Source organism: Microcaecilia unicolor, chromosome 1 (genome assembly GCF_901765095.1).
Source record: "Microcaecilia unicolor chromosome 1, aMicUni1.1, whole genome shotgun sequence".
In the NCBI taxonomy this organism is placed as follows: Eukaryota; Metazoa; Chordata; class Amphibia; order Gymnophiona; family Siphonopidae; genus Microcaecilia; species Microcaecilia unicolor.
In genome coordinates this window covers 47,245,156-47,269,713 of record NC_044031.1, presented here as the reverse complement: position 1 = coordinate 47,269,713, position 24,558 = coordinate 47,245,156, and the positions used below count along the sequence as shown (strand labels likewise).

The 24,558-nt window shown below is 45.4% G+C and overlaps 1 protein-coding gene across 2 annotated transcripts in view; it reads right to left on the bottom strand.

Annotated features, from left to right (window-relative positions):
* The window catches only part of NBEAL2 (neurobeachin like 2), a 492,927-nt gene that overhangs the window by 186,150 nt on the left and 282,219 nt on the right, over positions 1 to 24,558 (bottom strand). Inside the window, exons 9-10 of one of the 2 annotated variants that reach the window (XM_030196875.1) lie at positions 24,172 to 24,278; positions 17,148 to 17,231 (exon numbers count right to left, since the gene is read on the bottom strand). In XM_030196875.1, the coding sequence (XP_030052735.1) occupies positions 17,148 to 17,231; positions 24,172 to 24,278 (191 nt within the window). The remainder of the gene's footprint in view (positions 1 to 17,147; positions 17,232 to 24,171; positions 24,279 to 24,558) is intronic. The other variant, XM_030196883.1, reaches the window with a different exon arrangement.

Genomic DNA, 24,558 nt, shown 5'->3' with positions numbered 1-24,558 from the left:
TTTTCGTTTCCACCACCTCCTGCGGGAGGGCATTCCAAGCATCCACTACTCTCTCCGTGAAAAAATACTTCCTGACATTTTTCTTGAGTCTGCCCCCCTTCAATCTCATTTCATGTCCTCTCGTTCTACTGCCTTCGCATCTCCGGAAAAGGTTCGTTTGCAGATTAATACCTTTCAAATATTTGAACGTCTGTATCATATCACCCCTGTTTCTCCTTTCCTCCAGAATGTAAAAAAAAAAAAAAATTCACAAATCTTCTTCCTTGTACCAACTCAAAAGAAATTCAAAGAGACTTGAGGAGAATAAGCTTAAAATCATAAAAACACAGGAAAGCAATTCACTCCCTAATATTTTGCAGGACCAGGGTTTAAACTTGCCTGTGACACTGTTAGAAAGAATGGAAATGCCAAGGCACGCTCTTTGACCAAATGCCCAGTGTACACCCCACCCCCATGTCAAAAGCACTGATCTTCAGGAAGCCTACTTGGTTCTGATGCTATCCATTTTAGGGAGACCTAACCTTCCCTTCTTCTCCCCACTAACCCCCACAGGGAAAGTAAAAACAGCAAAAGAAAAAGGAGTACAGATTTGCATTTTGAATATTACCAGATTGCCCTTAGAGAAATATGACTCTGGGGGAGGGCCCTTCCTCTCAAAATAAATAAATTAAGGTGATAACATGTGGGTAAGAGTAAGCTGGTCAGTACAGTATATTTCCATTTGCAGAAGGCGTTTGATAATGTTCATCATGAAAGACTCCTGAAATAATTAAAAAGTCATGCGATAGGAGGCAATACCCTATTTATGGCAAGATTAAGACACAATCAAGAAAGGCAACTACAAAGGGTTCCAAATTGTGAAGGCCCCACATGAGTAGAGGAGTGGCCTAGTGGTTAGTGCAGTGGACTTTGATCCTGGGGAACTGAGTTCAATTCCCACTGCAGCTCCTTGTGACTCTGGTCAAGTCACTTAACCCTCCATTGCCCCTGGTACAAAATAAGTACCTGAATATATGTAAACTGCTTTGAATGTAGTTGCAAAAAACCTCAGAAAGGCGGTATATCAAGTCTCATTTCCCACCTAAGAGGGCCTACTTCCCTTTGCTTCAGGGCAATGTGCTTCAAAGGGGTACCATCATGACATACTCACCCCCTTCACCTCCATTTTCTCCAGTCCTACCTATGTGACACCAGAATCTTAAATCCTGTATTATTGTGGATTGGAAACTGGTGAAATGATAGGAAACGGAGAGTAGGGCCAAGTGGTCAGTTGCTGCAGTCTGTCCTTGTTGCACTCCAAGGTCTGTCGCCCACTGAGATACCTCGGCAGAATGTGGAACCACTGCCAGTGGTGTACCAAGGGGGGGGGAGGGGCGCGGTGGGGGCAGTCCGCCCCGGGTGCACGCCGCGGCGCGTGCCTGTGGGCTCCAAGTTTGCTACGCTAACTTCGCTGGTTCGCTGCAGCTCCCTCCCTCTGCCCCAGAACAAGTTACTTCCTGTTCCGGGCCAGAGGGAGCTGCAGCGAACCAGCGAAGTTAGCGTAGCGAACTCGGAGCCGACAGGCGCGCGCCGCAGCACCCCCCTCCCCCAGCAGCATGCACCCGGGGGGGGGGGTCATTTCGCCGTGGGGGGGGAGGGGTCATTTCACGGGGGAGGGGGGGGGCGCATCGGCGATCCGCCCCGGGTGTCATCGAGGCTAGGAACATAACATAGTAACATAGTAGATGACGGCAGAAAAAGACCTGCATGGTCCATCCAGTCTGCCCAAGACAAACTCATATGTGTATACCTTACCTTGAATTTGTACCTGTCCTTTTCAGGGCCCAGACCGTATAAGTCTGCCCTCCCCTATCCTCGCCTCCCAACCACCACCCCCCTCTTCCCCCCAACTGCTCCGCCACCCAATTTCAGCTAAGCTTCTGAGGATCCATTCCTTCTGCACAGGATTCCTCTATGCATATCCCACGCATGTTTGAACTCCGTTACCGTTTTCATCTCCACCACCTCCCGCGGGAGGGCATTCCAAGCGTCCACCACCCTCTCCGTGAAAAAATACTTCCTGATATCTTTCCGGAGTCTGCCCCCCTTCAATCTCATTTCATGTCCTCTGACCGCTGCTAAACTGTTTCCTGGCTGTGGGGGAGCTGCCCGTTCTACAGGGCTCAGAGAAGCCCCATTTAAATTGCTGCTCAACACTTCTGCTATGGGCATGACTGAAGGAGAGGGAATCATCGGACAAAAAGGAGGAAATATTTTTTTCACTCAACAAATAGTTAAGTTTTGGAACTCTTTGCCAGAGGATGTGATTAGAGTGGTTAGCATATCGGGTTTTAAAAACGGTTTGGACAAGTTCCTGGAGAAAAAGTCCATGGTCTGCTATTGAAATAGACATGGGGTAAGACACTGCTTGCCCTGGGATCGGTTGCATAGAATCTTGCTACTATTTGGGATTCTGCCAAATACTTGTGGCCTGGATTGACCACTGTTGGAAGCAGGACATTGGGCAAGATGGACCACCAGTCTGACCCAGTATGGCTATTCTTATGTAACAGTGGAGGGCCCCAGGAATCTGTAGGGAGCCGATGTTTTTTCCCTTTTGGATTTCTTTTTAAAATGTATTTATAAAAAATCTGGAAAAGGGAGCAATGACTAAGGCAACGGAATAGTTTTTGTGTCATCTGAAAAATTTACTAAAATAAGAGCAGATTGTGAGGAGGAGGTACAGAAGGACCTTGTGTTTGGGGGACTGGGCCTTTATTCGTGCTGCTGAGTTACTGCAGGGGGTTGTGGGAGGTTGTTGACTGTATTTCTTTATGTTTTATTTCTAATGTTGTAAACCACTTTGATGGCCTTTTGGGGACAGTAGGCGGCATATTTAGCTGAAGAAAGTATGTTTTTTTTTCACTCGGTACATAAAAGCTGTGGAATTGTTGCAGAGGATGGGGGAAGACAGCATACCGAGACCAGCCACTTTCCAGAGACTTGGTTCAGTTTAGGGGTTGGGGGAACGTTGCTGCTGCATTGTCTGTGCCAAATTTTAGCAATGGGCAAATCTTAAACATTTGAGATCTGCATGTGAAAATTATTTCTGTTCTCCTCTTATGCTTTCATTTGGCAGGATGTTTTTCCCCTTTGTGAAATATATAAATGTGTGTGTGGAGGGGGAGGGGGAACTGGGGGTCACTTAGATGGGCATAATCAAACGGGGTGCCCAAGTTTTCCTGAAGACATCCTCGCAGGACGTCCCGGCGAAGGGGCAGGGAAACCCGTATTATAGATACAAGATGGGCGTCCATCTTCATTTTGATAATACGGTCGGGGACACCCAAATAACAACATTTAGGCCAGTTTTCGGCGATAATGGAAACCGAGGACGCCCATCTCAGAAATGACCAACTCCAAGCCCTTTGTCGTGGGAGGAGCCAGCATTCATAGTGCACTGGTCCCCCTCACATGCCAGGACACCAACCGGGCACCCTAGGGGGCACTGCAGTTGACATCAGAAATTGCTCCCAGGTGCATAGCTCCCTTAACTTGGGTGCTGAGCCCCCCCCCCAAAACCCACTGCCCACAACTGTACAACACTACCATAGCCCTAAGGGATGAAAGGGGGCACCTACATGTGGGTACAGTGGGTTTCTGGTGGGTTTTGAAGGGCTCAAATTTACCACCACAAGTGTAACAGGTAGGGGAGGGGCTTGGGTCCACCTGCCTGAAATGCACTGCACCCACTAAAACTGCTCCAGAGACCTGCAAAAAATATTTTTAAAGTTTTTTTTTTTTTAGGGTGGGAGGGGGTTGGTGACCACTGGGGGGAGTAAGGGGAGGTGATCCCTGATTCCCTCCGGTGGTCATCTGGTCAGTTCGGGCACCTTTTTGAGGCTTGGTCGCAAGAAAAAATGGACCAAGTCGGCCAAGTGCTCGTCAGGGACGCCCTTCTTTTTTCCATTATCGGCTGAGGATGCTCATGTGTTAAGCACGCCCCAGTCCCGCCTTCGCTATGCTTCCGACACGCCCCTGAGAACTTTGGTCATCCCCACGACGGAAAGCAGTTGAGGGTGCCCAAAATCAGCTTTCAATTATGCCGATTTGGGCGACCCTCCTGGGAGAAGGACGCCCATCTCCCGATTTGTGTCGGAAGATGGGCGCCCTTCTCTTTCGAAAATAAGCCTGTCACTTCCTAGTCAGCTATTAGCAGCTGCAGGTAACTCTCCCTCCCCACCTTTCTCACAGGCCAATGCTAAAAATGTAACGCAGGCACTAGAGGCAATTAGCACCGGCGTTAGTGAGCATAGAATGCTCAGAGGGCTGCAGAGTGGGAGACAATGTGCGTGCCAAAGATTAGCGCAAATAGCACGCAAATATAGTCAAACGGATGTTAATGTCATTCCCTATTCCCTCCCAATGCTCGGAGAACAGCACACAACACAAAGCCGCCTTACCGCTGAAAAGCTAACGCCAGCTCGGAGCAGGCGATAGGGTGTTTGAAAAGAGGATTTCTCATGATTCTTTCTTTGAAATCTACCGGTTTTGATTTCTTTTGGAAGTGGAAGAAAGCCTGTGCAAGCCTGTAAGCGCCGGTACTAAGAAATAAAATGTGCACAAGTCCAAGCAAATCCGAGAGCACGCATTGGCACCTGCTTCCTATGCTTAAATATAAGCCTTCCAACTAGAAACAAGACGGCAGATAAAGGCCATATGACCCATCCAGTCTGCCCATCCTCTGTAACCCCTAATTCGTCCTGTTCCTAAGCGATCCCACATGCTTATCCCATGCCTTTTAAAATTCTGGAACAGTCCTCAACTCCACCACCTCCACCGGGAGGCCATTCCACGCCTCCACCACCCTTTCTGTGAAATAATACTTCCTTAGGTTACTCCTAAGCCTATTCTCTCTTAACTTTGTCATATGCCCCCTCATTCCAGAACTCTCCTTCATTTGAAAAAGGCTCTCTTCCTGTACATAAATGCCCTTGAGATATTTAAACATCTCTAACATGTCTCCTCTCTCCCTCCTTTCTTCCAACATATACATGTTGAGGTACATAAGCCTGTCCCTATAATTTTTGCATTCAAGACCGCTTACTAATTTCGTAGCCGCCCTCTGGACTGACTCCATCTTGTTTATATCTTTCCGTAGGTGCGGTCTCCAGAACTGCATGCAGTACTCCAAATGAGGCCTCACCAGGGACTTATACAACGGCACTATCACCTCCTTTTTCCTGCTGGTCATGCCTCTCTTTATGCACCCAAGCATCCTCTGGCTTTGGCAGTCACGTTTTCTATCTGTTTAAAAGCTTTAAGGTCGTCAGACACAATCACCCCCAAGTCCCGCTCTTCCTTCGCACACTGAAGCACTACAACCCCTATACTGTACCGTTCCCTCGGATTTTTGCGACCCAATTGCATGACCCTGCATTTTTTGGGATTAAACCTTAGTTGCCAAATATCGGTCCATTCCTCTAGCTTCGCTAGGTCCTTCCTCATGTCATTCACACCCTCCAGGGTGTCCACCCTGTTGCAGAGTTTAGTATCATCCGCAAAAAAAAAAATAAAATTGAAAAGCTTATATTAAAGGTGCAGAAAACAGGTGCTAACGTCTGCTTCATTTTCAGGTTAGCCTGGCGGAAGCGCACAACAGCTGAGCTTACCGTGAAACTCTACTGTGAATGCGCCAAGCAAGTTCCCCTCCCCTTGCTTTCATTTTTACAGCGTGCACATAATTTGAATACCATTTCCTCTGAGCATGGGCGAGCTAGTTTTCTGCGCTGTTCCGGTGGTATGGGATCTGTGCTGTTGGATTTAAAGCAGGAGTTGTGAGCATTGGCCTGTCAGCGATTCAGGATACTTGGCTGAAGACAAAGGGTGCCCTCCCAGCTGCATTACATTATGTGAGGGAGTCTCCCCCACACCCCCCACCCCCAATTTAAAAAGTGGAAATGAAGCTTCATTGCAACCAGGCAAGCACACAGCACTCTCAACGAACACCAGATGAGCAAGAAAAGGTCAATCTTTTGCAAAAAGCAACCAAGCCAGGCAAAGGTGTGGGCAACAGTTCCTTCTAATCTGAAATGAATGCATTACACAAAAGGTCAATGTGAGCCACCAGTTGGCCCCACCACCTCTTCCTTTGTTGTTAAAGCGCAAGTCTGTTTTTCAGCTGAAATAAACCTGACCCTACCACTAGGCACTTAATTTTACAGTTTATGCTTTTGCAAAATATCCAGTGAAATAAGTCAGCTCCCACTGACTGGCAACTCCTCTAAGCTCTCCAACAGCAGCCTGTGGCAAGGTGGGGAATTTACACACAGGACAGGAGTATGGGTGCAGAGTACTCAGGACCCCCAAATTCACAAATCTACACCTACTTCTGTCTCAGCTGAAAATCAAGCAGAGTTCGAGAAGCCAATCTTTGCCCTGCACAGCACAGGACTCACTAAAACTGATGACACTTTCTATTAGAGAAACAAAAACATTCCAATATCTGGCCCCTCTCCCCCTACAAAGATTTTAATGTAAAATATTGTTCTGAATCTGTTTCTTTTCATTACGCAAACGTGTCTTTCAACATCCGGGACATGGCCAGTTTTATATGAGGGATGAACAGAAGCCCAACTGTCCTTAGAAAATAGCACCTAATCTCTACTACTACTACTACTACTTAACATTTCTAGAGAGCTACTAGGGTTACGCAGCGCTGTACAAATTAACAAATGAGGACAGTCCCTGCTCAGAAGATCTTACAATCTAAAGGACGAAATGTCAAGTTGGGGTAGTTTAGATTTCCTGAGAGGAGGTGTAGTGATTAGGTGCCAAAGGCGACATTGAAGAGGTGGGATTTGAGTAATGATTTGAAGATGGGTAGGGAGGGGGCCCGGCGTATGGGCTCAGGGAGTTTGTTCCAAGCATGGGGTGAAGCGAGGTAGAAAGGGCGACGCCTAGAGTTGGCAGTGGTGGAGAAGGGTACTGAAAGGAGGGATTTGTCAAGAGAGTCTCTAGCCCCTCTTCACATTGTATTCCGTCATCTCTTTCCTTAAAAAATGCATTCTCTTCATTTTCCTCCCAAGCAATGCTCCCCCAGTGTAGGTGGCCTCCACCTACATTCCTGTCAGTGGCAGTGCTGTTTCAATATCACATTTTCAATAGTGAGGGAGAGGCAAGTTCTGCAGAACGCCAGAGGACCTGCCTGTCCCTAGTGATTGAAAACATGAGATTGAAGCATCGCCCCCCACTGGCAGGAATGAGCCTGGAAGACTCCTGCATAGATTACAGGGGACACTGCTCCTATGGTAGTTTTGATGTTGATTTGGCTCACACAGTCTCAGATATAACTGGACGCCTGCATTTATGCATCCCCTGTGCACACAAATATATAAAATACTAGAAGCCAGCAGATTGGTAGTAAAAAGGATCCAATTTTATTCATCACATAAAAGCTAACACATGTAAAACTCAAGATGCCCTGTTATGCTTCGAATTGAATCGTGAGACCATAGGCGCCCAGTATAAGAGGCTTGGACAGGCTAAGCCTCCCCTGCTGTGCTCTGAGGGGTTTAAATTGTTGATTTACCTCCATCCTCACAGCAGGAGCTGCAGTGAAAGCCCTCTAGCCTTGTGTGTAATCAGTTGTAGAAATTGGTTTATGGTTTGTTTACCTTACTGCTGGGAGAGTGGGGGTTGGCTGGAGGTGTCCTGGGTTGCCAGGGAGATATTTAAGGAGGATGACTTCCTGACCTGCACTGAGGACAGATAACAGCAGATACTGGGCCAGCATGATCAGAAAAAGTCACCAAACAAAGGTAGAAAAGATCATTTTATTTTCATTATAGTGTTTGGAATATGTTCACTTTGAGAATCAGGTGCTCAACATTAAAAGTTTATATTTATTTACTTATTTATGGCATTTTATCCCACATTAAACATGAATTAGGGTGTTTTGTGGCTCTACATGAGAATTGTGATGATATGATCCCTTGTTTCATATTGTTGACGGTCTGCATTTTCCGTTTGGGTGGTATATTGGTGTATTAGGTTCTGCCCAGTGTAATATTTATGGTACAGTAAGGTTCTGAGTGTGTTTTTGCACAAAGTTGTGCATAGTGTTTTGCAGTTGAGCGATTGTTCTTAGAATATGCTTTGAGCAACCACTTTATTCTTTGACATATGATACATATCTAATATCTAAATTTAATAAAAGGTATTAATTGTGACTTTTATTTTTATTTATTTTTTTATGTGTTATCAGACAATTATGGATTTAAGCGCCACACCCTTAACCCTGCCCCCTTTAGCCTCCCCAAACAGTTGGGCCACCGACCGCCTATGCGTGAGACCATGGACTGCAGTCAAGGGCCAACTGTGGCAGATGGAGTACCAGGTGGATGGGCACCGGACAAGTGCTTCTTCCTCAGGACAAGGCTGAACTGTCACAGGAGCAGAAGTACCAATGGCAACAGGACTGTAATGCCACAGGCGCCTGGGTACGCTCAGTTAAGCAAGACGCGAGCGCCTCAGGAACAAGAACCAGAAAGGGCAAGTGACTCAGGAACAAAGACAAGTATAGTGTATAAGAGTAGGACACCCTCCAAGGTAGGCAGGGATCTCAGGAACCCACTCACACAGAAGCTGGAAAGCGTCTCAGGAACCTACTCACACAAAAGCTGGAACGGCAAGCCACAACTAGGAGCGACTTCAGAAGCGTCTACAGGATCAAGATCAAGTCAGAAGCGTCGAGACACAAAAGGCACTGCTGTAAGATCTGGGTGGTGGCTAAGTATGTTTCAGGGTACTATGTCATCCTCTTGCGCCCACTGCCGTGACTCCCACTGAACGTCATGTGCCCTAGGTTGTGGCATGAACAAGTGTCCCGAGAGGGAAAGAGTGTCATGCCGACGTGAAACAAGGAATAGCGGTTCCATCGGGGTCATGACCCAAGAGTCACAGTAGGACCACGACATGTCCGATATAGCCATGTTTTGGATCATATCTTTTATTTATTTAATTTATTTGTTGCATTTGTATCCCACATTTTCCCATTTTTTGCAGGCTCAACGTGGCTTACATATTGCCGTTAACGGCGTTAGCCGATTCCGGTCTGAACAAATACATGGTACAAATGAATACAAGGTGATGTTGTGATAGATAAGGTACATGTAAGGTAGGTGTAGTTGGGGGAACTTAGAAAGGGGGGTGGGGAGGAAGAGTCAGGTAATGTTTTACGTTCTATGTTTGCATTGTGTCGCAGGTGTCCATGTATTTTTATGTTGGGTTGGTGGGGTATGCTCTTTTGAACAGGACCGTTTTTAGTGATTTCCGGAAATTAAGGTGGTCTGCCATAGTTTTTACTATTTTTAGCAGTGCGTTCCATAGTTGTGCGCTTGAGTAGGAAAAGCTGGATGCATAGATGGATTTATAATTGAGTCCTTTGTTGCTTGGGTAGTGGAGGTTTAGGTATGATCATGTAGACTTAGCGGTATTTCTGGTTGGCAGGTCAATGAGGTCTGTCATGTATCCAGGTGCCTCACCGTAAATGATTTTATGAACAGTCGTGCAGATTTTGAATGTGATTCGTTCTTTGACTGGTAGCCAATGCAGTTTTTCTCTGAGTGGTCTGGCGCTGTCAAAACGCGTTTTTCCAAATATAAGCCTGGCTGCTGTGTTTTGGGCGGTTTGAAGTTTTTTTTATGATTTGATCTTTGCATCTCGCATAGATTCCGTTACAGTAGTCTGCATGGCTTAGTACCATTGTTTGTATCAGGTTTCGAAATATTTCCGTTGGGAAGAATGGTTTCATGCGTTTGAGTTTTGGTTTTATGAAGCCCCTGACAGGGCAAAACATGGCCGTGTTGGGTATGTGAGTTACAGTTTTACATGTATTTAGCTTTTATGTGGTGATTAAAACTGGATCCTTCTTAAAATCAATCTGCTGGCTTGTTGCCTGTCTTCGATACTTCATTTGCCTGTTTGTTTTCTTAAAATACTAGAAGCTAAGCATTTAAGTGTGCACTTATCCACAGAAGTGCCAGCAGGGCAACTAAGCACTATTTTACAATGGTGTGCATAAGTGGCATAAGGGCCCTTTTACAAAGCTGCATTAGGCGCTAACGTGCTCATAACGTGGCAAAAATGGTCTAACGTGGGACATGCTATAGCGTTCTGTGTTAGTTTGCCATGTATGCGTGCTAACTGCATGCTACATATCAGGGGCGTAGCCAGACAACAGATTTTGGGTGGGCCTAGACAAGATGTGGGTGGGCAACAAGTGTTCTCCCCCCCCCCCCAAAAAAAAAAAATATCTCAGCTGGCAGGGAAAACGCTTCTTTCCACCTTGGCAGTCTGAAGCAGGCATGCACTGAAAACTGAGCATGCGCAGATGCCAGTATCGTGGAGAGTAGTGTTTTTATTACCATCAAGGGGGAGTCTTCAGCTGGCGGAGCTTGGGATTCCCACCAGCTACCACTAAACGTGTGCTACTGTTGGGTGGGCCTGAGCCCTAAGTAGGCCCACCTGTGACTACGCCACTGCTACATATCATTTCTGCATTTTTTTTATGGGGTATCAAGGGATGGAGAGTGGGATTCCTGCACTAACCAGTTAGCCTATCTGCATCACCGTGTGCAGTAACGCAGGAGCCCTTTCCACCTACAAAATAATTATTTAAAAAAAAAAATGTTTGCACACTAACGGTGACATTAATGCATGGCCATTAATGAAATAAATACAAAATCACAACAGGTCTAAGGCTGCTGCGTAAATTTAAGGAAAAGAAGACCACCGAGGTGGAAGAACAAACTCACCACCATGGTACCACAGCAAGGAACGGGAGATAGGGTTGTAGATGATCTTCCAACAAAGGAAACAGAGTGGAGGAGTAGCCTAGTGGTTAGTGCAGCGGACTTTGATCTTGAGGAACTGGGTTTGATTCCTGCTGCAGCTCCTTGTCACTCTGGGTAAGTCACTTAACCTTCCATCGCCCCAGGTACAAAATAAGTACCTGAATACAGTATGTAAATCGCTTTGTTGGAACTACAGGAAGGTGGTATGTGAAGTCCCATCCCCTTTCCCTTAAAACGCAGTACTAGGGTTGGTTTCTCCTGTGCATTAGCAACGAGAAGCTCTACACTTCAGCATGCAATATAAAAATAAGCAAATAGAATAATATCGGCCTTTGAGTGACTTACCAGCAGACCCCTCAGGCAGGTGATTACGACACAGGTCCAAGCTGTTTGGTCTCAGCTGTTGCTTCAATGAACATTTTAAACGGTTTTCTGTGTTGGAAGACCGTCTAGAACCCTACTTCTCCTGTTCGTTGCGGAAATTTAAGGTGCACCAATACCGAGTTATGCTAATATTCTGTAACAGGGCGCTCAGAAGCTACTATAGAATAGGTTCCTAACATATGTCCTCAGGGCTCCTAAATGGAGGCACTCCTTATTTTCCTGTACCTGTAGGGCAAGTTGTACAGAAGGGCCAAAAAAGAAGATTATAACTGTCACAGAATGCCTATCACCCACCTGGGGTTATCCCATAGCTACTTAGGGGGTCTGCCCTCAGCAACGCTCATGTCCGTCTGCACCTGGGCATATGCACTAGCACCCTCCTAGCACCGATTGGGTCCCAACCACCTCTGGGCGAGTCTCTCGCTCTCAATTTATTCCCGGTGATTTCTAGGTTACTAGGGCCACACTCCCAGTGGTCTCACTGTTACTAGAAAGCACTCACAGACACAGCACACAAACCACCAGGATTGTTATTCAGTCCAGAAAACCAGAGTCAATAAAATAAAAAAAGATTTATTGTCATAAAAATAACAGTGAACCATAAAAACAGATGGAACAAAACAGCACACAATAACAGGTAACTGAATATGGATCAATATTAAAACTATCTAAACATTTAGGGGTATGTTTACTAAGGTGTGTTAGCGTCTTTAAAAGCACCTGTAAATTTAACGCGCCTATACATTTCTATGGGCACATTAGCGTTTAACGTGCGTAAACCATTTACACGCGTTAAAAATGCTAACGTGCCCATAGCACCGCTTAGTAAACCTAGTCCTTAGTCACTACCTGGATAGTGCATGGGGAGTACAGGAAATATAGCTGCTCACAGGTTACGGAATATAGCTGCTCATAGGGTCTCAGTGAAGAGATCTTTCTCTCTCCTCTCCCTGGCTGAGACTGGAGAAAAATCTAGTATTTCCGGCCTGAATTTGAGCTCCTGGGCCAATGAGAGCCCAAAGCAACATTTTTTAAAGTAGTTGGCCACATCATTGCAGGTTACTTCCTCTCTGTGTTAAACTAAAGAAAGAACAGTCATTTCTCTGTATCAGCTTTAAATATAAAACACATACCACCTGCTGGCCAAACTACAGAAATACACTTCATGAAATATTCATATCATTCAAATGCTGGAAAACCTACTATTTCGCCACAATGCCTTAGTAAGACTTAACAAAAAAAAAAAAGTGGGAAACTGAAGAAGGTTCAGCAGACAATGAGACTTTTTATGCAACAGCAACCAAAGAAGAATGTTTCATACATTAGAAACAAAGGAACTGTTTTAAATGTTTTATGAATTAAAGTACTCTTGTACAATCTTTAAGTCTCGTCAGCTGCTGAAACTTCTTCAGTTTCCTGCTTTTGTGTTGTATTCTCCGTGGGATTCTTGCGTGCAGCCACTTTTTGATTCCTTAGTAAGACTTGACATCTATAAGGAACTCAAGATTGTCTCTGGGTTTCAGGACAGTAGTAAGGGAAAATATTTAGAGGTGTCTTAGTAAGGCACTTGGAAAACGTGACCGATCGATGTCCAGCACTTCCACCTGCTTATTGGAATTCAGAGTAGATAAGAGTGGAGCAAGGTGAATCTATTAACTTTTTTCCCACAATGAAGCACCACAAACCTGGCTAACGACACCAGGCGCATAGTCAGCAATCCAATATTGATAAAAAGGGCAAACGTGAGCTTTTGTGGACTCTTCACATCCATGTCTGATAGGGTAAAGATATAAAGACAAAAAAAAAAAAATCACACGAGCTGGAAACAGTACTGAAAATCTTACACAATTTGAGTTTCCAAAGAGACCATCTAAAACCCCCTCTACTCGTGCCCACTTTTGTGGGCATTGAGTCGAGGGGGTTTTGGATGGTCTCTTTGGAAACTCAGATTGTGTAACATTTTCAGGGTAAAGATATACCCATGTTTACCAATCTACTCACAGCTTCAATACCTTCCTGCTGTACATTCAGAAATAAAAGGCTGAGAGGTACACTGGGTTTCAACATTTGGCAAGATTTACATCAAATCCTCTCAACAAAGGAAATAATGAAAGGCTGTTCTGGTCTCACTGAGCTCCTCCAATTCTCACTGCTGCCACCAGATGGCTCTGTAGAATATCCTGTTAGAGAGGATGTGATGTCATCCCACCAACATATCATGTGAAAAGGAACATGTGCACCCAAGCACAGAGGCAAGCAGCTCAAGGAAGCCCAAACGACCACAACACACAGCTACAAGAACAAGCTGGACCTGCCCTACAAAAACAGGCGATGTCAGCATTGGTGAGGTCCTCAAACAAAAAGATAAAGCCTCAAAAGATCTATATTAGAGTGATTAATGCGTTTTAACAAAGCCGCATGGTAGATGCACCAGAATGGCTTTGATTATGTTTCTTCAGAGAACTACTGTAAAACTAAACTAGTTCAGTGTTATTTGAACAGAAGACCCGGACTTAACTAGTTTGAAAGGATGCATGAGTTTAGTTATCTATTTTGAAAGAGAGTTTTCATACAGAGATACAGTCCAGCAAATTTTATTTAATTATTTATCTATTTTAGATTTCGCTTAGTCCTTTTCAGTAGTAATTAAGGCTTAAGCTTTCCTAGGGCATTAATGTGATGAGGATCTCACTGTACCATAATCAACTTTTGCATTATTTTGAATGTGTCAATGGGAGACAGAGGATGGGGAAGCACTGGGAACAGGAACAAATATTTTTAGGGCACAACCATTCTGCTTTAGTCTAAGGTACTGTACAGTACTTAACAAGGATGCATTTACAGTATCGGACAAATGTTTAGTCTTTTCTTTAACCAAATCAGGTTGTTTCAAATTCTATAGGGGCAAGTTGGTGTTTAAAATTCAAGGATTAGCAACTGTCATCTTGTGAACCGTACCCTAGGACTAGTACTATTCACAGAGTAGATGGGACCTTGGTTGCAAGCAGTGGCGTAGCTACGTGGGGCCTGAGGGGGCCGGGGCCCCCGCAGATTCACCCCAGGACCCCCCTCCCGGCGAACCCGCCCCCGCCGCCGCCTACCTTTACTTTTGCTGGCGGGGGATCCCACTCCCCGCCAGCCGACGTCTTCTCAGTCCTTCCTGCACTTCAATTTGTTTGCTGACGTCCTGCACGTAATTGTACGTGCAGGACGTCAGACTCAGAGAACAGTTCTGTTCTCTGAGTCTGACGTCCCGTGCAGGACGTCAGCAAACAAATTGAAGAGCGGGAAGCGACTAAGAAGAAGACGTCGGCTGGCGGGGAGTGGGATCCCCCGCCAGCAAAAGTAAAGGTAGGCTGCAGCGGCGGCGGGTTCGCGGCGGGAGGGGGGGCGGCAATGTCGGCGGTGGGGGGGCGGCGCCGGGGGAGGGCTAAAATGTGCCCCCTCCCCCCGGGCTCTGGACCCCTCTCCCACGGAAGGCTGGCTACGCCCCTGGTTGCAAGTCTCATCTATGATGCAATCTAGGGCAGTGTAGTGCCCTCTAGCACCATATTGAGAGTACTGGCTTAACAGGAAGTGTCCCCTTGTGTCACTTCCCCCAGCAACCCCTGCTAATACTCAAACAGTGGCCAAACCAAAACCCACTTGGTTTCTGAGGTTTTCTGGAGGTCATAATTCAAGATAGTGTACCAAAAAGTCATTGGGCTAGGTTAGGCTGATCTTTTTGCTTTTCTCCTTTTGGGTATGAGAATAGTAAAACAGGCCATTCTCAAGGCCCAGAAGCCTGTGTGAGCGTTCAAGTCTTAGCAAACTTCTGGAAGATGATGTGTGCTGACTGGACACATCAGTAAGTGTGTAAAAATCTCCACAAATGGTTCAAATGCAGCAACAAAGACAGGAACCCATGTAAGACAGTCTGAAAAATCTCTGTAGTGCTTTCACACCTGCAGACTTCGTGGTCACAATCAAGGAAAATGGCTTACTTCAACCAGTCAGCTGTATAAGTTGCTGTTGATGATTTTTTAAATTCTTAATAGGTTGGTCCCATCACATTTCACCATTTTTTTCTTTATAAATTGTAAAGGGGGCATTAATCTCAAATTCCCACAGGGAATTCCCAGTTTTTCAAACACAGACAGCACACTTTGTTTAAAGGCTTTAGGAAACTATTAAAAACTTGGCTGCTTAAGCCGATATTTGGCAAATCAGAGAGTGTAATGTTATGACATTTTAGACAGAGATCCTTGGTTGATCATGACTACATCTATGGACAGGGGAGGGTAGGAATGTTACTGATTTGCTAACTGTATATTATCCATCAGTGTGATAATTATAATTTATAATATTGTAGTGAATTAGCATTACAGTATTCCACCTGAAGCTTCTAGGTTTTGGCAGAATATAAATCCCCAAATTAAAAAATATTATTTCTAAGGCGTTGTAAATATTAAAGAAAGGGAGAAATCACACCTCAGACCTCTCACTCTCAGCCACTTTGGTACACCCAGTTGTAAACATATCCTGAGGTGGTGTAAAGCACTTCCTTCTTTGGTTAAAGCTGGTTTCATAGTCATGTTGTACAGAAGGCTCTGGATGGGCCTGTAAGGCTGAATATGGGGGGAGAGGCGATTATTGCTTTCACAACTTCTGCAGGTTTCATGTGTTTTGCAGTAGTCATTGAACTGCCCCACATTCCTAACCACATCTCTTAAAATATAATAAACTAGTAAAAAAGGCCCGTTTCTGTTTGAAAGGAAACGGGTGCTAGCAAGGTTTTCCTCTGAGTGTGTATGTTTGAGAGAGTGACTGTCAGGGTTGCCAGGTGGAAAATTTTTTTCCAGCCCGATCGAGCCCAAAAAACAGCCCAAAACCCGCCCAAACACAAACCCCGCCCCTGACACCCCCACCCCCGCGTCATCACGCCCGCCCCCGCCGTCATCAACCCCGCCCCCGCCGTCACTGGCCCCGCCTTCCACGTCAGCGGCCCCGCCTCCCCGTCAGCGGCCCCGCCTCCCACGTCATCGGCCCCGCCTCCCCGTCATCGGCCCCGCCTCCCCGTCATCGGCCCCGCCTCCTACGTCATCGGCCCCGCCTCCCACGTCACTAACCCCACCCAAAAACGTCACTAACCCCGCCCCCCCGCGGCCGAAAAAACCGCACTGAAGGCCAAAAACAGCCCAAAAAACCGCAACCCGCCGCGGGCAAAAATTTCCCGCGGCGGGTCGCGGAAAACCGCCCAATTGGGCGGTAAAACCGCCCACCTGGCAACACTGGTGACTGTGTGAGAGAGGCTTTTCTGTTCCTGCTGCTGTGCATTCCCCGTGTTGTGCTGATTCGCTGCTCCCTGTATCGTGGCTCCGCCCCTCTCCCTTCTACTGTCCAATCTGGTGTGGGTTGTGTGACATCACTATTGTCTACTCCAACATGATCCACGGTTCCAGGCAGCCACAGAATGTTGGAGGTGAGAATTATTATATAGGATGTGTCATTTTTCTGACCCAAGTGAACCTTCAGCACACTAGTTTTGTAAACCATCTTTTCATTCCAAGTACTGTTCTGGCTCTGTTTGGGCCTATTCCAGTGTAACTAGATCTAGTGTTTTTATTTGCCATTTGCCATATGTACAGTTTATGTGAAGGTAAAGATTTTGGCACTATTTTCCTAAGAAAGGTTGCTGTGTAAACTTGTACCATGTTCCATAACACAAAAACTGCAATTCTCAGGTGTAAAGCAAATAGATTTCCGCTAACTTTCAGCACCTGTCTGATGTTTGGAAATTCAAGCTGTCTTACAGCTCTCTCCACAAATACCCTGCTGACATCAACTGTTTAGTTAAGACAGAATCACAGAGAGACACACAGAGCAAGAGCGAGGGTGAGAACGTGCATGGGGGAGCATTCCTTCTATGTCAGAAGCAAAGTGCAATACCTTTCTGATATCAATTTCGGTCAGTAACTGGGTGGCAAGATCAATCCCACCCTCATCGGGTTTACGCCTATGGCTTAGATAGAGCTGTCAAAAATCGGGTTAGAGAAGTCACATTAGCCACGGACCAGGAAACAGCAAACAAGAAAAACAGACAATGTATGCAACATGTTACCCAACATATAAGCTTGGAGGGATTCAGCCAGTCCTCCCAGCCTCCAGACATGTATGCGGCATCACCCTGACATTATGCCACCCCTCCTGTCCCTCAAAGTGTCTGCCACATCACCCTGGCACCATGTCATCCCTCCCAGCCTCCAGCAATGGTATCTTCCCAGCCCCCACCAGTGTCTGTAGTATCATACCAGTAGCATGCTGTCTCTCACAGGCAGTGTTTACATTTTACCTGGGTTTTCTTCTCATCCTGGCAAATTTTACTGCATTTTCAACTCTAGCATTGTAAACAATGCCTTTAGGATTTATCTGTGATGCACCACTGAACAGATTAGATAAGCAAACTGTGCAAAAACAGTTGCCACAATATACCTTCAGTGGTCTTATTTTTACTTTTCCCTCTCTCTTTTATAAGACTTCTAAAGAAATGAAGATAACAAGAGGAAACAGGTAGATCAAAAAACCTGGATGTGTATTGTTCTATAGGACAGCTGGGTCCGAACAGGAGTGATAGTGGGATGTTATCTCATTGTAGGAGGTTGATATGTTCAGAGCTGCCAAGGGGGTCCCAATTTTGGAGAGGGAGATTTTAGTACACACCCCAGCCACGCCCACTCTGCCCTGGCTCTGCCCACTCTACCTGATGTAGGCATAGGAAAAAAACAATTAAATGCTCCCAGGTTTCAACCCATGTTTAATGTGGGATATAAATAAATAAATAGAAACTCTGAATGTTGAACACCTGATTCTCATAACATGATGTCTGTTTGAAAGGCCCTTTACCTTGAGAAAAAAAATCTCCGCAGAAATATGTGCTAGGGTGTCCCTATAATCAGCCCCTCCAAATGACACACTAATTACACTTTCTAACAAATTACTACTCTACCTATGAAAAGGTATTCCCTTATTATACTTCCTCTGTGTACAGCTTGCACAAGCCAGCAATGTTTGAAAATATAAGTGAGATAAATAAAAAAAAAATGCTACCAACAATATAAGAATAACAACGTGGATGCAGCAACTCATAGGTTACCGTTTGCTTACTTTGTTGAAGGAGAAACAGAGACTAACCTATTGGCTTCAACTTTTCATCCCGTCTCACTCCATGATGCAGCCTCTACTTCAGCAACCGTGACAAAGGGAAAAAAAAAAGCAAACGCGGGGCCGCAGCAGCCTTCAGGCATGCGCTGTCAGCTCTGCTGGTCCTCTGCCCCCGCTAACGTCAGCTTCGAGTTCCGGGAGCAGAGGACCAGCAGAACTGACAGCGAATGCCTGAAGGCAGTACTGCGGCTCCGTGTTTGGGAGTTTTTTGTTGTTGTTGTTTTGCCGCCGCTACTGCATTGGGAGAAGCAGCAGCGGCGGTAAGAAAGACGGATTCCATCTCAGCGGAAGACTTTCCGGCTTTGGCAGGAGTGCAGGAGATGGCAGGTCTGTGTATTACACTATATACCTGTAGTTGTTTTCCTGTTTGAACCATGTATGAGGATTTATAACGATTAACATAATTGTTGATGGGGTGCTGGGGGGAGGGGTGATTTATCACCGTTGTTAGCGATATTAAACAAAATGAAAATGCAAACAGGAAGGAAAGGGATAAAAGAATCTCGGGTTAACAAAATTGCATGGGTTAAGTTTATGCACATGTGTTTGTGCAGTTCCCGTGTGGTAATTATGGATTGGCTTTTGTCCTGTTTCTTCTTCTTAAAAATAAAGTTAAAAAAAATAAACAAATAAAAGGAAGCAGATAGGTTCAGTTCTCTATATGTGCCATTAACTCCTGTGGCTTCATAAAACCACATCATGTTTTAAAAGTCTCCTAGTTCTGAAAACCTAGTTCTGACTCCCAGTTCTTAAAACCTTTTATACGGAAAGCAGAAATAGGGGGTTTGTGACAAATTTGGGAGACAAAAGCAGAAGTGCCATCAGGATCCTTAAAAATATACCCACTTATCTATGTTACTGGTCCTAAGCCTATGTTTACAATAAAACAGGGTATACACTTTTAATTAAGGTCATAACCACTGCCCCCTTTTAAAAACTAGAAAACTTCCTTCTTTCTCAGCCTTTACTCTTTTACTGTGTTGTGCTCAAGCATTATATTAGCATAGTGGATTCTGATGACAAGCAGCACAGCAGCTCCTTGATTTATTTATATTCATAATGGTAGAAGTGTTTAAGAAGAAAGAGCTCTCTTCCTACAACCTCAAATTTATAAAACAACAAAAAAAAGCAAAAACATTGGGCAGATATCCTATTGTGGATTAAATAGATGTGAAATGAAAAACAAATACTTTTAAGAGTTCGGGCCCTACATACAGAAGTGTGAAGTCATTTTACAAAAGTGCTCTTTGGCATATTTGCATGTTTTGTACTAATTTTTGCACAAAGTTAAGGCATTTAGGGGGTCTTTTACAAAGCTGCACTAGAGTTTTTAGTGTGCGCTGATTAGCATGCGCTGAATGCTAGAGACAAGCATAGGAATATATAGGCTTCTCTAGCGTTTAGCGTACGCATATTTAACACACACGCGAAAAACGCTAGTGTGCCCCCCTAGTAAAAGGGCCCCCCTAGTGCTATTTTCACACAACGTGGACTTTTGTGCAAATGCTTATGAAACTTTTGCATTAGTGAGCTGCTATGATGCAAAATCATACAAAGCAGTTCATTAACGTACACAAAATGCAAAGGAACAAGCATATGAAAAAAAGACTTTATAGGCTCATTTTCAATAAAATAACTACAGCTCAAGTACCATTAATCTGACCCCTATCCGTAGTATTGTGAGATTACCACTAGGGGTCAGTCAGTATTATTTTGAAGCTGGCAGCCCATGGAGCTGGAACAAGCGAGCGCTGCTCCTGCCTCACCCCCCCCCCCCAAACCCTTTAGATGAGGCAGGGCTTCAGGGAAGAGTGTCCATGCCGGCTGGGCTTCAGAGAAGGAGGGATTTTAACTTTTGCTGGAAGGGGGCATTGGAGGGAGTTCAGGCCCACAAGAGGCTGGGGTGGGGGGAGAAGCCTCCACTTCAGACTGAAGGGGTGTGTGTGTGTGTGTGTGTGTGTGTGTGTCTCACTGTGCAAAGGGCACTTTTTCTATTTTTCACCCACTGCACAGCCAGGGCAACATGTGAGAAATTTTACAGGAAGTTTAGCTAGGAATGTAAATGACACAACAGCTCGTTTGCATCTCATAGCTAAATGTCAGGGAAAGTGGTGCCAACCTACAAACAATTTCACGGGTTACTACACAGGGCCCTTTGTTTGTTTATAAGGTGAATTTCTTTTTTATTTATCTATTTTTTTTAATTGCAGCTTTAATTGTGACCTCTACAATAATTTCAAGTTTGCAAAATAAAACCACAGAATACTTGTACCGACCAAGGAGCAACATCACAAATCATTCCTTTGCAGAAAGGGTGGCTGATGTAAAGAGCCACCAAAGGGAGGTGCTGGAGAGAAAAATAACAAGGAAATTCAAGCTTTTGCAGGAATATATTTTTTGGTGCCACATCATGGAGTGGAGGAGTGGCCTTATGGTAGTGGTTAGAGCACAACTCACTTAACCCTCCATTGCCTCAGGTACAAACTTAGATTGTGAGCCCACCTGGGACGGAGACCTATCCAGAGTACCTGAATGTAACTCACCTTGAGCCACTACTGAAAAAGGTGTGAGCAAAATCTAAATAAATTATCAATTCCCTTCTTTTGGGTCTTCCAGTTACAAACAATGTTTCAAGCTACTCAAATGCTTGAAAATTACAGAGGTGACAGCATCCTTTCCTGTTGCTATTCTGCTAAATCTGCTGTCCCTTCACATTGCAGGGATCCTGTCCCATGATTTCTTGAATTTCATTACTAATTTTGTCTGTCTTAATGTTACTCCTGAGTCTGCTCTCCTTCTAAGCCTCATATCTCGAGCTTCTGTTCCCCGTCATGGTCTGAGACGTATACTGTTTCTGCACTGTGATTAGATTTCTGTGTTCAACAATGGAAGACTCTATTATTTCATCAGAGAGGTCTTGCCTTTTCCAGCTGCATACACCAGCGACGATGTAGCCAAGACTGATATGTTTTGGGACTTGAAGTTGACATGGGTGGGCACAAGACAGTGCACATGTCGACATTGCTTTAAAGTTCCCGCTCATTGGTCCGTGCCATTAGTGGGCTGGACTCCAAAGTAACTGTGTGAATGTGTAAGCGTGTGCGTGTTTTGGGGAGGGCAGGGGTGCATGGCCTGCTAATGGCTACACCTCTGCTGTATACTGATGCTTTGGAGGCATGGAGGCATATTTTCAAAGCACTTTGGGAGGCTAAGTTCCATAGGTTTCTATGGAACTTTGGGAGGCTAAGTGCTTTGAAAATGAGCCTGATAGTGTCACAGCATCAATAGCTGCATATTCACTGGATCAGGTACTAGAATTTACCGGCACATACGATACGTGTATCATTCAACATTGCAAGCAGTTCGCAGGGTTATCAGCGTTCTCCCTCCACCTTTCTCCCGTGTACCCAGAAATTCTTATTGAAAAGGACACAAACTGACAACGCAAAAGATATCTTAGCCATCACCAAGAACATGAAATTAATTTTCATACAACACTGCCTTCGGTGAATAACGCTTTCTGCTGCAGATCACAGAGGGAAAATGTACGGCTGCACAATCGTCTCAGGAAGCAACAAGGCAGACGATCCGTAAACTCCAATGTGGAAAAACAACAAGCAGATCAGTGAGCAGTTCAAAACAGGGATGTAGCCAGACTTCGGCGGGAGGGGGGGTCCAGAGCCCGAGGTGAGGGGGCACATTTTAGCACCCCCCCCCCCCCGCCGCCGCCGCCACCACCACCACCACCACCAACTTTGACCCCCCCCCACCAACGACCCTCTCGACCCCCCTCCCGCCACCAACCCTCCCCCCCCCCCCCGTCACCTACCTTTGCTTGCGGGGGACCCCAGCCCCCGCCAGCCGAGGTCCTCTTCATCCTTTGTTCTGTTTCTGAGTCTGACCTCGGCTGGCGGGGGTTGGGGTCTTGACAGTGGGAGGGGGTCGAGAGGGTCGTCGGCAGGGGGGGGTGAAGGGTCAAATCTACGGGGGCCCAGGCCCCCGTGGCCCCACGTAGCTACGCCACTGGTCCAAAACATACTTTATTGTTGCATCACAATCAGATAAAATGCCCGAAACAGGCCGTGTTTCGCCCAAAGGGGCTGCGTCAGAGGCTATATCGTGATCTACACCCAACAAATTAGATGGTGTATGTTGCGATTCCAACCTTTTGTAATTGGTTGAAACTAGAACCCAACGGATTAAAAAACCAGCGGGGTTGCTACTTTAAAGGGGTGGAGACTTCAGGACTTGAGCCCACCCCTTTAATAACCCTTTAGTGTCCAATGTTCCTGTAATAAGCCATATGGGAACAGATTGATGGGAACATTGGACACTAAAGGGTTTTTAAAGTAGCAACCCTGCAGGTTTTTTATCCATTGGGTTCTAAGTTTCAACTAATTACAAAAGGTTGGAATCACAACATACACCATCTAATTTGTTGGGTGTAGATCACAATATAGCCCCTGACGCAGCCCCTTTGGGCGAAACATGGCCTGTTTCGGGCATTTTATCCGATTGTGATGCAACAATAAAGTATGTTTTGGACTGCTCACTGATCTGCTTGTTGTTTTTACACACTCATCTCTTCACGGTCACCACAGAATGGGGTTTTATCAAGCAACAACCACAGGAACATCTGGCATACTTTAACCACACAAACAACATACTGGATCACCTAGACATCAGATAAATATTCAGTTCAAAGCAGTTCCACAACTGTTTCAACAATTTCAACTTCTCCTTCAAGCTTGCCTTGGAAAATGCCACTATTCAGATCAACTAAAGACACAGTTCTCATCTGGAGAAAAGGTGAATATTCAAAGTCCAATAATATTGACAACTTCAGCACCTCCTCAGAGCTCACCCTGGACCACGCCACTTCTTAGACCAACCTTACAGAAACCACAGCTCACGAGCGAATTCTGTATCGACCATGTGGCACACTTGCATGAATTTCAATTCTTTTGCACTATTAAAACAAAAGCAGCTTTAACTTTCCCCTTGGCTCTGAATAATTTAATTGGTCCTTTAGGCAGTCATATGGGTGGGAATTGCAGGTACTAATGTGGGGAGAGGAGAAGAAGGCAGGAGAGGATGAATGTGGGAAGTAGAAGAGGAGGGAGAATAGGTTTTGAGATCTTGGAATGAGGGGAGGATTCGGAGAGAGGATGGCGCCTTTCTCCTGGTTCCAGCACTGGTCTCTTTCTCTTCCCACCCCAATCCTTTTTCTGCACCCTTCTCTCTCTACCCCCAGACCTTTCCCCCCTTTTGTCCCCATCTTCAGTACTAACACAACTCCAATACACACCCATCTATCCTCTACATACGCATTCCCCCTGCCCCTCTTTCATACGTACCTCAACTGTGAAAGAACTTAAAATTAAATCTGAAAATGAGAGCTCTCACATTACCTCCCAGAAAAAGACTGGAGTAGGGTAAGTTACAGAAGTGTGAAGAATTAGCCCAACAAAGGCAGTGCAAGAAGCACACAGCAAACAAAGACAGAGGAACCAATAAAATCCCTACCAAAACCCCTTCCCCAAAGTCTTCTAGGGTAAAGGCCAACCCTCATACATACAGAAATATTTCTACAGCTGATGGCTGGTGGCAGACTTAACACCTTAGCATTATGGACAAAAATAACAGGGCAGGCTGCCATCATCTACTTTGTCAAAGAAACCAGAACAGTCCCTCAATGCATGTGTGTCACATAGCAGCCACTGCTTTGGCTTGTTGTGCTCCCTGTCCTCACCTTGCTGTTCTGGATCAGTCTTAGGATATGTTCAAAGCAATTCTTGCTGAGGAAGACTGCCTGCAGAACTGGCCTGTCTCCACAGCGCAACATTTCAGGGATGGCACCTGGAAGAAGAATAAAAAAACAAGAGAAAGGAGAAATTAGGTCTTACCTGATCATTTTCTTTCCAGTACTCCTTCCCACTATTCCAGAACCTGTGGGACAGTTGTGTCCATCAACCAGCAGGTGGAGATAGAGAACTGAAAACTTAGCTGAGACATCTCTCTCTTGGCATCCAGTCCAGCTCCTCAGTATTTAAGTAGACAAGCAGTAAGGAGAAACTCAGAACAAACACAACAACCTTAAGCAACTCACTAACCTAACAGTAACTGGATAAACAAACAT